Here is a 12,307-nt window from a genome sequence, read left to right as displayed (position 1 = left end):
TCACCATTTCCATTCACAACACTGAACACCCCATGTATACCAATTATTCCCTCAACTGCCACATTACTCACCTTTGCATTCAAATCACCCATCACTATAACCCGGTCTTGTGCATCAAAACCACTAACACACTCATTCGGCTGCTCCCAAAACACTTGCCTCTCATGATCTTTCTTCTCATGCCCAGGTGCATATGCACCAATAATCACCCATCCCTCTCCATCAACTTTCAGTTTTACCCATATCAATCTAGAATTTACTTTCTTACACTCTATCACATACTCCCACCACTCCTGTTTCAGGAGTAGTACTACTCCTTCCCTTGCTCTTGTCCTCTCACTAACCCCTGACTTTACTCCCAAGACATTCCCAAACCACTCTTCCCCTTTACCCTTGAGCTTCGTTTCACTCACAGCCAAAACATCCAGGTTCCTTTCCTCAAACATACTACCTATCTTTCCTTTTTTCTCATCTTGGTTACATCCACACACATTATCATTAATATCAGAGCTCACAGAGAAGTCCAGAGGAGAGCAACAACAATGGTAGTAGAATTAAGAGAGCTATACTACAGGGAAAGGCTAAAGGCTTTAAATTTACCAACCCTGGAGGAGATAAGACAAAAAGGTGACCTGGTCACAACTTTTAAGTTTTTAAAAAGGTATCGATGAAGTAGACAGAGATATAGTGAAGAGATATAGCAACAGAACAACCAGAGGTCCTAAAAAACACAGAGCTAGATGGTACTGAAATTGAGAGAACTAAGCTAGAAAGGCTAGAGGCTTCAAATTTACCCACCTTGTAAGAGAAAAGACTGAGGAATGACTGGCGCACAACCTGTAAGTTTTTAAAAGAAATCATCGAGGTGGACAATGGGCAGTTCTTTGAGAGATATAGGGATAGAGCAACCAGAGGGCATGACATGAAATTAAGTAATAAATTTGTTAGTATGGATGTAAAGAAGTACTTCTATGGTAAAAGAGAAGTGGATGAATGAAACAGACTGACTGAAGTCATGGTTAATGCAGAGAGCTTACATAAGTTTAAGAGATTGTATGATAGTGGAGTGTTACAAGAGACAGGGCCCCATGAGTGTAAAACTCTGTCCCTGTGGAGTACAAATAGCTAATCACAACCAAGCCCCAAAGACAATTCTATGGTTCCCCAGGCTGCTGCACATGCCCTAGTTCAGTCCATTAAGAGCACATCATCTCCTGTAAATGACATCATATATGACATCAGTCCAATTCAATCCATCCCACGCATGCCTTTCATCCTCCTGAATGTTCTGGCCCTGACCACTCAAAAGCATTTTTCACTCCATCCTTCCATCTTCAGTTTGGTGTCCCCCTTCACCTTTTCCCCTACTCTTCTGACAAGTTTACCCTCTTTGTTAGCCTCTCCATACTCATTCTCTTCATATGTCTAAACCATTTCTGCTGTCCCTTTTCAGCTCTCTCAACCACTCTTTTCACTACCACACATCTCTCTTACCTTTTCTGTCCTCAAACATTTCATTTCCAATACTTCCACCCTCCTCCATACATCCTCCAATCCATGGTTCAACCGTTCCTGTTCTGAGGCCATTCAGGCAAGGGATCAGCAATATTAGGCTTATAAAAAGTCTCCTATCTCTGACTCCCATTCAGCTTTTATCACTGCCCATAATCATTGCAAGTATGTTATCCATAAGTTATCCATGAGGTAAAGCATTCCTTTATTTAAAGATAATGTGATAACCTCCTCATCATCCACTGATTGGTCATCATTTTTTTTAAGTTGAAGTCTCCGGTCACAAACATAAGTTCACATCAAGGATGGGCCTTCATTGAAATGTAGAGAGAATAATGAAAAGGAAAAAGAAAAGACAAGGGAAAGTATTTATGAGTTCTTGAAGTGAAAAACATGTCTTTAAAAATGTGCCAAGTCATAGTTATTGGGTTAGACATGAAAAGGTAGAGTTCCAAAGCAATACTGTGTAGGGAAAGAAGCAGTTATCAAAATGGCCCACCCTTGAGTTGCCGAAGGCCACAAAGTAATTATCTAACACAGCAGCTTGCCAAGTATTGCGCGGTATGCCAAGTGATGGGGGCACATAAGCAGCCAGCACTTAGGAGCAAAAACCAAAGTAATACCGTTAGAAGAGGGAAAGTGAACCAACAGTGTGGTGTAGGGCAAGAGCGTCAAGTTTGGATGCTAACCTAGGACAGTTTATAAGTTAGACTGCTTTTGACTCAACTCTGTCAAGTAAGGATGCAGAACTAGAACCACCCAAGATGCTAGAGCAGTACTCCATACAAGGAAGTATCAATCCTTCGTATTAACAGGGTAACTATTCATGAGAAAAGAAGTTTCAACATCTCAACAAATCCTCCAGTTTTTTAGAAGAAGGCTTAGCTATTTGTGTAACATGGGATTTCCAAAAAGAGTGGACGTTACCGTAATATCAATTATATTCACTGAGTCAAAAGCTGGAAGTAAAGAACAATAAAGGAGAGAAAAGAGTTGCAAAGAGTTTTTGATAGAGATGGGAAGAAACTGGGTCTTGGATGCATTAAACTTAACTAGATTTCATCTACCCCACTGAGATAGCCTGTCCAAGTCTGAGTTTATTATGGAAGCTATGTCAAGACGTGATGCAGATCAAGTGAGAGAAGAAAGAGCAAAATTGAAAGATGTGAATGAATGCAATGTTGAGTCGTTAGTGTATGAGTGCAGTGGATTATATGTGCAAGAGGAAAACGCTGATAAAAGGAGAGAGTGCAGGGGATAGGGTAGAACCTTGAGAGACATTGCTGTTGGTGGAGAAAATAGGGGAGGCTGATCCATCAACAACCACAGAGATAGACTGGCCAGAGGGAAAGCTAGATATGGAGGAGGAAACTGAGGGAGAAAAGCAAAGAGAGAAGCTTAGAAACGAGACCCCAATGCCACACCCTGTCAAAATCTTTGGATATGTCAAGGGCAACTACACATGACTCCCCAAAATCTTTCAGGAATGATGGCCAGACATTAGTGAGGTAAGAAAAAATATTGCCAATGGATCTCGCCTTAATGTAATTGGTGATCACAGAGAAGGCTGATTTTTGAGGTTTCTAAGGATATGGGAGTTGAGGAGAGATTCAAAGACTTTGAAACGGTAGATGTCAAAGCAATACGACAGTACTTAGAGGGGTCAAAACAGTCTCCTTCTAAGGGATGGAGCGTACCACTGCATGCTTCCAAGAAGAAGGAAAACTTTTAGTTTTCAACAGAAATGGAACACATGAGCAAGCACAGGTGCAAGTTCAGAGACACATTCCCTCAGTACACAGGGATAGATGCCAATAGGATTATAAGCCTTACTCGAGTCCAGAGAGAAAAGCACTTTTTGGACAGTCTGAAAAGAGAGTACAGGGAGGGGAATAGGATTAGTAATAGGAGCATCAGTGGGTGAAGGAATGTTAGAGTCATCCAAAGTAGAGGGTGAAGGAATGTTAGAGTCATCCAAAGTAGAGTTAAAGCAGAAATGGGAACCAAAGAGAATTGCTTTGTCTATGGCAGAGATAGCTACTGTACGATCAGAATATAAAAGTGAAGGAAAGATAAAGTGACAAAAGTTGTTAAGAGATGTGCTTAGCTACAAACTGAAAAACCTCTCAGTAGATGAGAAGTTACTGCACTTCCTATATATAAAGAAATGCTTTGCCTTATAGATAATTCAGAATGGAGAACATGAGGGCTTCAGTCCCTCCACAACCCATATGGGACCAATTCAACCATTTTCTATGGTGAATACTGAAATCCCTGATGTAGAGGATCTCAGCCTGCAGGTGAGAGGATGTCACAGTAGAAGAGTAATAGGTAAAACAAAGGAAAAGTGGTCTGGTCTCTGGCTAAGGGCATCTCAAACAACCTCTGTTGCTCCACCTTTCCTTCACTTTTCCATTCCAACAGTAATATTACTAGTCTCTCCCATAGACAAAGCAACTTTCTTTGGTTCCCTTTTCTCCTCTACCTCCACTTTGGATGACTTTAACATTCCTTCACCCCCTGATGCTCCTCTTACTAATCCTGTGTCCATCCCCATAATATCTTATTGGGCTGAAAAGTGCTTCTCTATCTGGATACAAGCAAGGCATCCATCCCATGCACTGAAAGAGCTTGCCTCTGAAATTACACCTGTGCTTGCTCATCTGCTCCATTTCTCTTTAAGAACCAAAACTTTTCCTTTTTCTCGGAAGCATACATCCCCTCCCTAACAAAGGTGAGCATTCTGACCCCTCATCTATCGTCCTATTGAATCCCTCTTCAACTCCAATATCCTTTGACATCTTGAATCTCACAGTCTCCTCCATGATTTCCATAAGGCAAGGTCTACTAGTGATATTCCTTCCTATCTTATTAATATCTGGTCATCATCCCCGAAAGATTTTAAGAGTCTTGTGTAGTTGCCCTTGACAAATCCAAAGCTTTTGACAGGGAGTGGCATCAGGGTCTCACTTCTCAGCTCCCTCTTTTGGCCTCCCTCCCTCCCTCAATTTGCTCCTTCATATCAAGCTTCCTCTCTGGCCAATCTATCTCTGTGGTTGTTGATCGATCAGCATCGTCCCTTTCTCAAACAACAGTGGTGTACTTCAAGGTTCTGTCCAGTCCTCTACACTTTTTCTCCATTTTTCAATGATTTCCTCTCTTCTGCAAACAACCAAAATGCACTCTTATGCTGATGGCTCAACACTGCATTCATCCAAATCCTTCAATACTACTCATTCTTCTCTCATTCAATCTGCATCTTGTCTTGACACAGCTTTAATGGTTTTGTCATTCCACCTCTTGACTCGCTGAATATCCTTGGTATTACTATAACATCCACTCTTTCTTGGAAACCCCACATTATGGAAACAGTAAGTCTGTCTCCATGAACCTGCAAATCCTGTATGAATGTCAAAATTTCTTTTCTTCTGAAGCTCTTTTTATAAAAAAGCAAAGGATTGAATCATGCTTGTATGGAGTATTGCTCTTATATATGGGATTGTTCTAGTTCTGCATACTTACTTGACAGAGTTGAGTTTATAGCAGTCCGACATAAACTCTCCTAGGCTAAATCCAAAAGTTAACCCTCTTGCCCTATGGCACAAAGTTGGTTCACTTTCCCTTGTCTATAGATATTACTTTGGCTTTTGCTCCCAAGAGCTGGCTGCTTGTGTACCCCCACCACTATTTAGACTACGTAATACTCAGCAAGCTGCTGCATCACCTCAAAGCTTTGGAACTCTCTACCATCTCATATCTTTCCAAACTTCTATGTCCTGGCACATTTTTACGGATAGGTTTTTCACTTCCTCCAAACTTCATAAATAATTCCCCTTGTCTCTTCTTTTTCCCTTTCGTAATCCTCTCTACATTTCAAATGAAGCTCTACCGTGGTGTGGACTTTTGTCTGTGACTGAAGCCTCCGACATAAAAAAGCACAAATACTGATCATAGCTGCCATAAAATTTAGGTGTTTCTAATGGTTATGTTGATACTTCTGTACTACTATAAATGGTATTTAATATCTATCATGAAACATATGATAGATCAGCCTTCTACAGGTACTTCTTTTACGAGGGCAAACTATATAAACCATATAAAGTATCACTAAACATTTTCCAAAGCTAACTGATGTAAAACTAAACTGGAAAATTATCTAACCTAGCATTCCCATATAAATACTATGGAAGTGCATGAAAATCAAATTGATGTTTCATGTAGCACCTGAAAGTGATATGGATAAACAAAAGCATTTTTCTCATATACCTACATTTTTTGAAACCACAGAAGTAATTCATAACTCTGAAAAGAAATGTATTTTGATGAACTCCTTATATCCTTAATAGAAATTATTTAGATTAGGAAAATATGCTCTGTAATACTATGCTTTATCCCATAATCACAAACAATGATAGTGGGGAGGGATATGATGATATAAAGAAAATACATGATAGAAATGGGAACACCTAAATATCAACAGAATCTCACATGTCCTTTCTCATCAACCTGTAATTACAGTATTCATTATATCATCACAAAAAATGTGAATGTTTAGTCGTATACATGCAGGTGTTGGGTATGTTGTTAGCTGGGTGTTTCCTGCTGACCTTGCCTGCAACTGTCATGGCAGAAGAAAAATAATTCATTTGGCTACTTCAACTACAATAATTATTGAGGTAAATCGTGACCCACTATGAGAGGCTACAAGTAGCTGTCACTGGTATTATTGAATTACATTGAGTGTTGCGTTTATCTTTTCCCTATTTTCATGACCCCTTCCATACGAACACAAAATTATGTTCCCAAAGCCTTAGCACTCATAGTTAGTATAAGCAGACTGATGTGTATTTTATCTAAATCTATTAATTACTTCTGTGGTGTCTCTAAACTGAAAGTCTGCCATTTTTCTGATACACTTCAATATACATTACCATAGTAAAGAGTGCTGCGAGGTTCATGGAAAACGTAAGTTATTGTAGATTGGATGAATCGTCTAGAAATTAATAGACATTATACAAACTAATTCTAACTTCCTTTATTATTTAATATTTTCCTATTTTTTTCATATTTAGAAAGTATGTGACTTTTGGTCCCATGTTTACCTTGTTCAGTTTACATCCACTAGAAGCTTTTTGAGGGCGCTGCTTCCCAATGGAGAGCAACATCTTCCATCTCTCCTTCATCACATTGTTAGTTAAGACATTAATAATGAACATTACAATTACTCACATTCCCTGGCCGAAGTTGACATGTTAATGCTATTACCTTCCCTGTGGTTCTCCCCCACTTCACATGATCAACACAACATATTACCAAAGTTTACCAGCCCTTCCCACTATATATTGACCAGCCCTTCCCACTATATATTGGCCAGCCCTTCCCACTATATATTGACCAGCCCTTCCCACTATATATTGGCCAGCCCTTCCCACTATATAGTTAAATTGTTAATATCAAGTAAATATTCCAGTCACCTCCCCATCTTTAACCTGTTTTCCACAGTAAATCTTAACATTAAAACAAAACCTTAGATTTTAGAGTTAATAATAATGTGGTTCTCCCACACTTCCTAATGCAGTTATCATATGCAACATATTATGACTAAATACAAATTATTCTTACTATTGAAAGTTGTGATCTGCTATGGGGTTAGAGTGAGCCCTCTGTCTGTAATATTTCTTCTGAGGTAATTTAGGCATCTTAATGTTGGATGTCACCAGCTGCACCAGGAGGCACCACGTAGGACGTCACCAGCTGCACCAGGAGGCACCACGTAGGACGTCACCAGCTGCACCAGGAGGCACCACGTAGGACGTCACCAGCTGGACCAGGAGGCACCACGTAGGACGTCACCAGCTGGACCAGGACAAGCCACCACGTTGGACGTCACCAGCTGGACCAGGAGCCACCACGTTGGACGTCACCAGCTGGACCAGGACAAGCCACCACGTTGGACGTCACCAGCTGGACCAGGACAAGCCACCACGTTGGACGTCACCAGCTGGACCAGGACAAGCCACCACGTAGGACGTCACCAGCTGGACCAGGACAAGCCACTACGTTGGACGTCACCAGCTGGACCAGGAGCCACCACGTAGGACGTCACCAGCTGGACCAGGACAAGCCACCACGTTGGACGTCACCAGCTGGACCAGGACAAGCCACTACCTCACACACACACATGGCGGAGAATGGTCATATTGCCAACCTCACTAAACCCTGCCACAATGTATCATCAGGAAACCAATTGTGAAACTGAATAAGAGTAATTATATATTACATGTGATCTAGACAACCCCAATGTTACTGGTTCATTCTGGAATAAAATAAAAATGATTGTTCCACCATCGCTGACTGAGTTACATGGGCTGCAAATGTCTGCCACCATGTAGTGTACTTGGGCCCACTTGGATAACAAGTTTCCTTCATGTTGTCTTCAGATTTTTGTTTCACTTGTTACGTTAGTCTTCCTACGTGGACTCATGACTCTGCTGGTGTATCTAAACTGTAGGAAATCATGTGGAAGTCTTACTTCCGGTTATCCACATCTATATAATCTAAAATCCATCTGTATTAAGATACATCTGAGATACATCTGAGATACTGCATCTTTATTAAGATACATCTCAGATACTGTATCTTTATTAAGATACATCTCAGATACTGTATCTTCAAGATATATCTGAGATACTGTATCTTTATTAAGATACATCTGAGTACTGTATCTTTATTGAGATACATTTGAGATATTGTTTTGTAGGGACAATTCCTCAGGAGGTTCTCTCTAGCCTGGAAACAACACAATTTCCCTCAGGGGAAAACACTAACCATAATACTTCCAGAAATGTCTTAATAACTAACATTCCCACACAGTGCCCTCATGGCGGCCACAAGGGAACCAATCTTGTAATACTGTGTCTGTGTGTGTGTGTGTGTGGAGGTGTGTGTGAGAGGTGTGTGTGTGAGGTGTGTGTGTGTGTGTGTGTGTGGAGGTGTGTGTGAGAGGTGTGTGTGTGGAGGTGTGTGTGTGTGTGTGTGGAGGTGTGTGTGAGAGGTGTGTGTGTGTGAGGTGTGTGTGTATGTGTGTGTGTGTGTGAGGTGTTGTGTGTGTGTGGAGGTGTGTGTGAGAGAGAGGTTTGTGTGTGTGTGTGAGGTGTGTGTGTGTGTGTGTGTGTGAGGTGTTGTGTGTGTGTGGAGGTGTGTGTGAGAGAGAGGTTTGTGTGTGTGTGTGAGGTGTGTGTGTGTGTGTGTGTGTGGAGGTGTGTGTGTGTGTGTGTGTGTGTGAGGTGTTGTGTGTGTGTGGAGGTGTGTGTGAGAGAGAGGTTTGTGTGTGTGTGTGTGTGTGTGAGGTGAGTGTGTGTGTGTGTGGAGGTGTGTGTGTGTGTGTGTGTGTGTGAGGTGTTGTGTGTGTGTGTGGAGTTGTGTGTGTGTGTGTGTGTGTAAGGTGTTGCCTTGCTGTACTGCTCATATATTCTCAACCCACAATCATCTTCCAACTTCCATATACATAAAGGGACAAAGAAACAGTTTATACAGTTCTAGTTTTGAGTCACCACCAATTATGGTTTGGGAATGACTTTTGCAAACTTAATGTGTGAAAATAAAGGCATAACGTAATGATTTATGTATCTGGCCATAAAGAAGGTCACAATGTAACCTGACTTCAGGATAAACCAACTTAAGTTTGACCTGCATTACAGATATACCTGCACAGGACTAGTTCCTATTATGTTTCACTGAAATATATGACAGATGATACTATTATATCAGGGTAATGTGTTGACTACGGATAATGTAGGTAATACACTGGTAATGATAGTAACACAAGAAACCTGACCAAACTTGACTTACAACAACAACAGAGGTTTTGTGAAATGTTCCACCTAATATTGCAGTCCAGATCACCAGGTGGGGGACATGTACTAACAACATACAGCAACATCTCAACAAACATACTACACAGCGAGTGGCCGGCCACACAGCCTGGGTATAACCTTAATACATAAGTAATGATACTAGACAGGTATTGCAGTAAACATAACCGTTAATATTGTGATGATTGTAGGTGAGGTTAGCAAGTTACAAGTACTTGATCATGACTCAGGTTCATTGGTTGTATTCCCAGAGTTTGTTACTAATATTGTACAATACAGTCAGTCAGTAGCCTGTCACCTCCACAACGACAGATCGGAGGTTAATTATCTGGTTAATCATTTATTTACGTTATTTTTCTCGTTTTAATGCCATTATGGGGAGGGATATGAAGATCATGGAAAGTGTGGGGTTAATCAACACAGACCTGTGCCAAAAAGAAAAGTAGAAACCAACAGACACATGAGAACTACATCTAATGTCTCTATGTGCTCAGAATTATTATCATTTACTTTGTCATTATTGCCTTCTACCATAATTATTGTGTGAGGCCCCACGCGCATGAACGTGTTACTCTGATCACAATGATGTCATTACTGAAGTAAACAAGATCATGACACTAATACTGCTTCCCAAATGACAATGAAATAAAGTACATTGTTGTGAAGGTTCATATAAAGTACATTGTGAAGGTTCATATAAAGTACATGGTTGTGAGGGTTCATATAAAGTACATGGTTGTGAGGGTTCATATAAAGTACATTGTGAAGGTTCATATAAAGTACATGGCTGTGAGGGTTCATATAAAGTACATTGTTGTGAAGGTTCATATAAAGTACATGGTTGTGAGGGTTCATATAAAGTACATGGTTGTGAGGGTTCATATAAAGTACATTGTTGTGAAGGTTCATATAAAGTACATTGTTGTGAGGGTTCATATAAAGTACATTGTGAAGGTTCATATAAAGTACATGGTTGTGAGGGTTCATATAAAGTACATGGTTGTGAGGGTTCATATAAAGTACATTGTGAAGGTTCATATAAAGTACATGGTTGTGAGGGTTCATATAAAGTACATGGTTGTGAGGGTTCATATAAAGTACATTGTTGTGAAGGTTCATATAAAGTACATTGTTGTGAGGGTTCATATAAAGTACATTGTTGTGAAGGTTCATATAAAGTACATGGTTGTGAGGGTTCATATAAAGTACATGGTTGTGAGAGTTCATATAAAGTACATTGTTGTGAAGGTTCATATAAAGTACATTATTGTGAAGGTTCATATAAAGTACATTGTTGTGAAGGTTCATATAAAGTACATTGTTGTGAAGGTTCATATAAAGTACATTGTTGTGAAGGTTCATATAAAGTACATTATTGTGAAGGTTCATATAAAGTACATTGTTGTGAAGGTTCATATAAAGTACATTGTTGTGAAGGTTCATATAAAGTACATGGTTGTGAGGGTTCATATAAAGTACATTGTTGTGAAGGTTCATATAAAGTACATGGTTGAGAGGGTTCATATAAAGTACATTGTTGTGAGGGTTCATATAAAGTACATTGTTGTGAAGGTTCATATAAAGTACATTGTTGTGAAGGTTAATATAAAGTACATTATTGTGAAGGTTCATATAAAGTACATTGTTGTGAAGCTTCATATAAAGTACATTGTTGTGAAGGTTCATATAAAGTACATGGCTGTGAGGGTTCATATAAAGAAAATGGCTGTGAGGGTTCATATAAAGTAAATTGTTTTGAGGGTTCATATAAAGTACATTGTTGTGAAGTTTCATATAAAGTACATGGTTGTGAGGGTTCATATAAAGTACATGGCTGTGAGGGTTCACATAAAGTACATTGTTGTGAGGGTTCATATAAAGTACATTGTTGTGAAGGTTCATATAAAGTACATTGTTGTGAAGGTTCATATAAAGTACATTGTTGTGAAGGTTCATGTAAAGTACATGGCTGTGAGGGTTCATATAAAGTACATTGTTGTGAGGGTTCATATAAAGTGCATAGTTGTGAAGGTTCATATAAAGTACATTGTTGTGAAGGTTCATATAAAGTACATTGTTGTGAAGGTTCATATAAAGTACATTGTTGTGAAGGTTCATATAAAGTACATGGCTGTGAGGATTCATATAAAGTACATGGCTGTGAGGGTTCATATAAAGTACATGTCTGTGAGGGTTCATATAAAGTACATTGTTGTGAGGGTTCATATAAAGTAAATTGTTGTGAAGGTTCATATAAAGTACAATGTTGTGAAGGTTCATATAAAGTACATTGTTGTGAAGGTTCATATAAAGTACATGACTGTGAGGGTTCATATAAAGTACATTGTTGTGATGGTTCATATAAAGTACATGGTTGTAAAGGTTCATTTAAAGTACATTGTTGTGAAGGTTCATATAAAGTACATTGTTGTGAAGGTTCATATAAAGTACATGGCTGTGAGGATTCATATAAAGTACATGGCTGTGAGGGTTCATATAAAGTACATTGTTGTGAGGGTTCGTATAAAGTACATTGTTGTGAAGGTTCATATAAGGTCCATGGCAGTGAGGGTTCATATAAAGTGCATTGTTGTGAGGGTTATATAAAGTACATTGTTGTGAAGGTTCATATGAAGTACATTGTTGTGAGGGTTCATTTAAAGTACATGGCTGTGAGGGTTCATATAAAGTACATTGTTGTGAGGGCTCATATAAAGTACATTGTTGTGAAGGTTCATATAAGGTCCATGGCAGTGAGGGTTCATATAAAGTGCATTGTTGTGAGGGTTCATATAAAGTACATTGTTGTGAAGGTTCATATAAAGTACATTGTTGTGAGGGTTCATATAAAGTACATTGTTGTGAGGGTTCATATAAAGTACATTGTTGTGAGGGTTCATATAAAGTACATTGTTGTGAAG

General features: G+C 39.4%; 1 protein-coding gene across 1 annotated transcript in view; it reads right to left on the bottom strand.

Annotated features, from left to right (window-relative positions):
• LOC139756513 (tRNA (guanine-N(7)-)-methyltransferase) overlaps positions 1 to 7,902 on the bottom strand; it is a 92,804-nt gene extending 84,902 nt beyond the window's left edge. The window contains exon 1 of the mRNA XM_071675971.1: positions 7,135 to 7,902. Within this exon, the coding sequence (XP_071532072.1) occupies positions 7,135 to 7,211 (77 nt within the window). The 5' untranslated portion in view covers positions 7,212 to 7,902. The remainder of the gene's footprint in view (positions 1 to 7,134) is intronic.
• Positions 7,903 to 12,307: the final 4,405 nt, after the last annotated feature.

Source organism: Panulirus ornatus, chromosome 22, assembly GCF_036320965.1.
Source record: "Panulirus ornatus isolate Po-2019 chromosome 22, ASM3632096v1, whole genome shotgun sequence".
Taxonomy (NCBI): domain Eukaryota; kingdom Metazoa; phylum Arthropoda; class Malacostraca; order Decapoda; family Palinuridae; genus Panulirus; species Panulirus ornatus.
The sequence above is the reverse complement of the archived record's forward strand: the minus strand, read 5'-3'. Positions and strand labels throughout refer to the sequence as shown.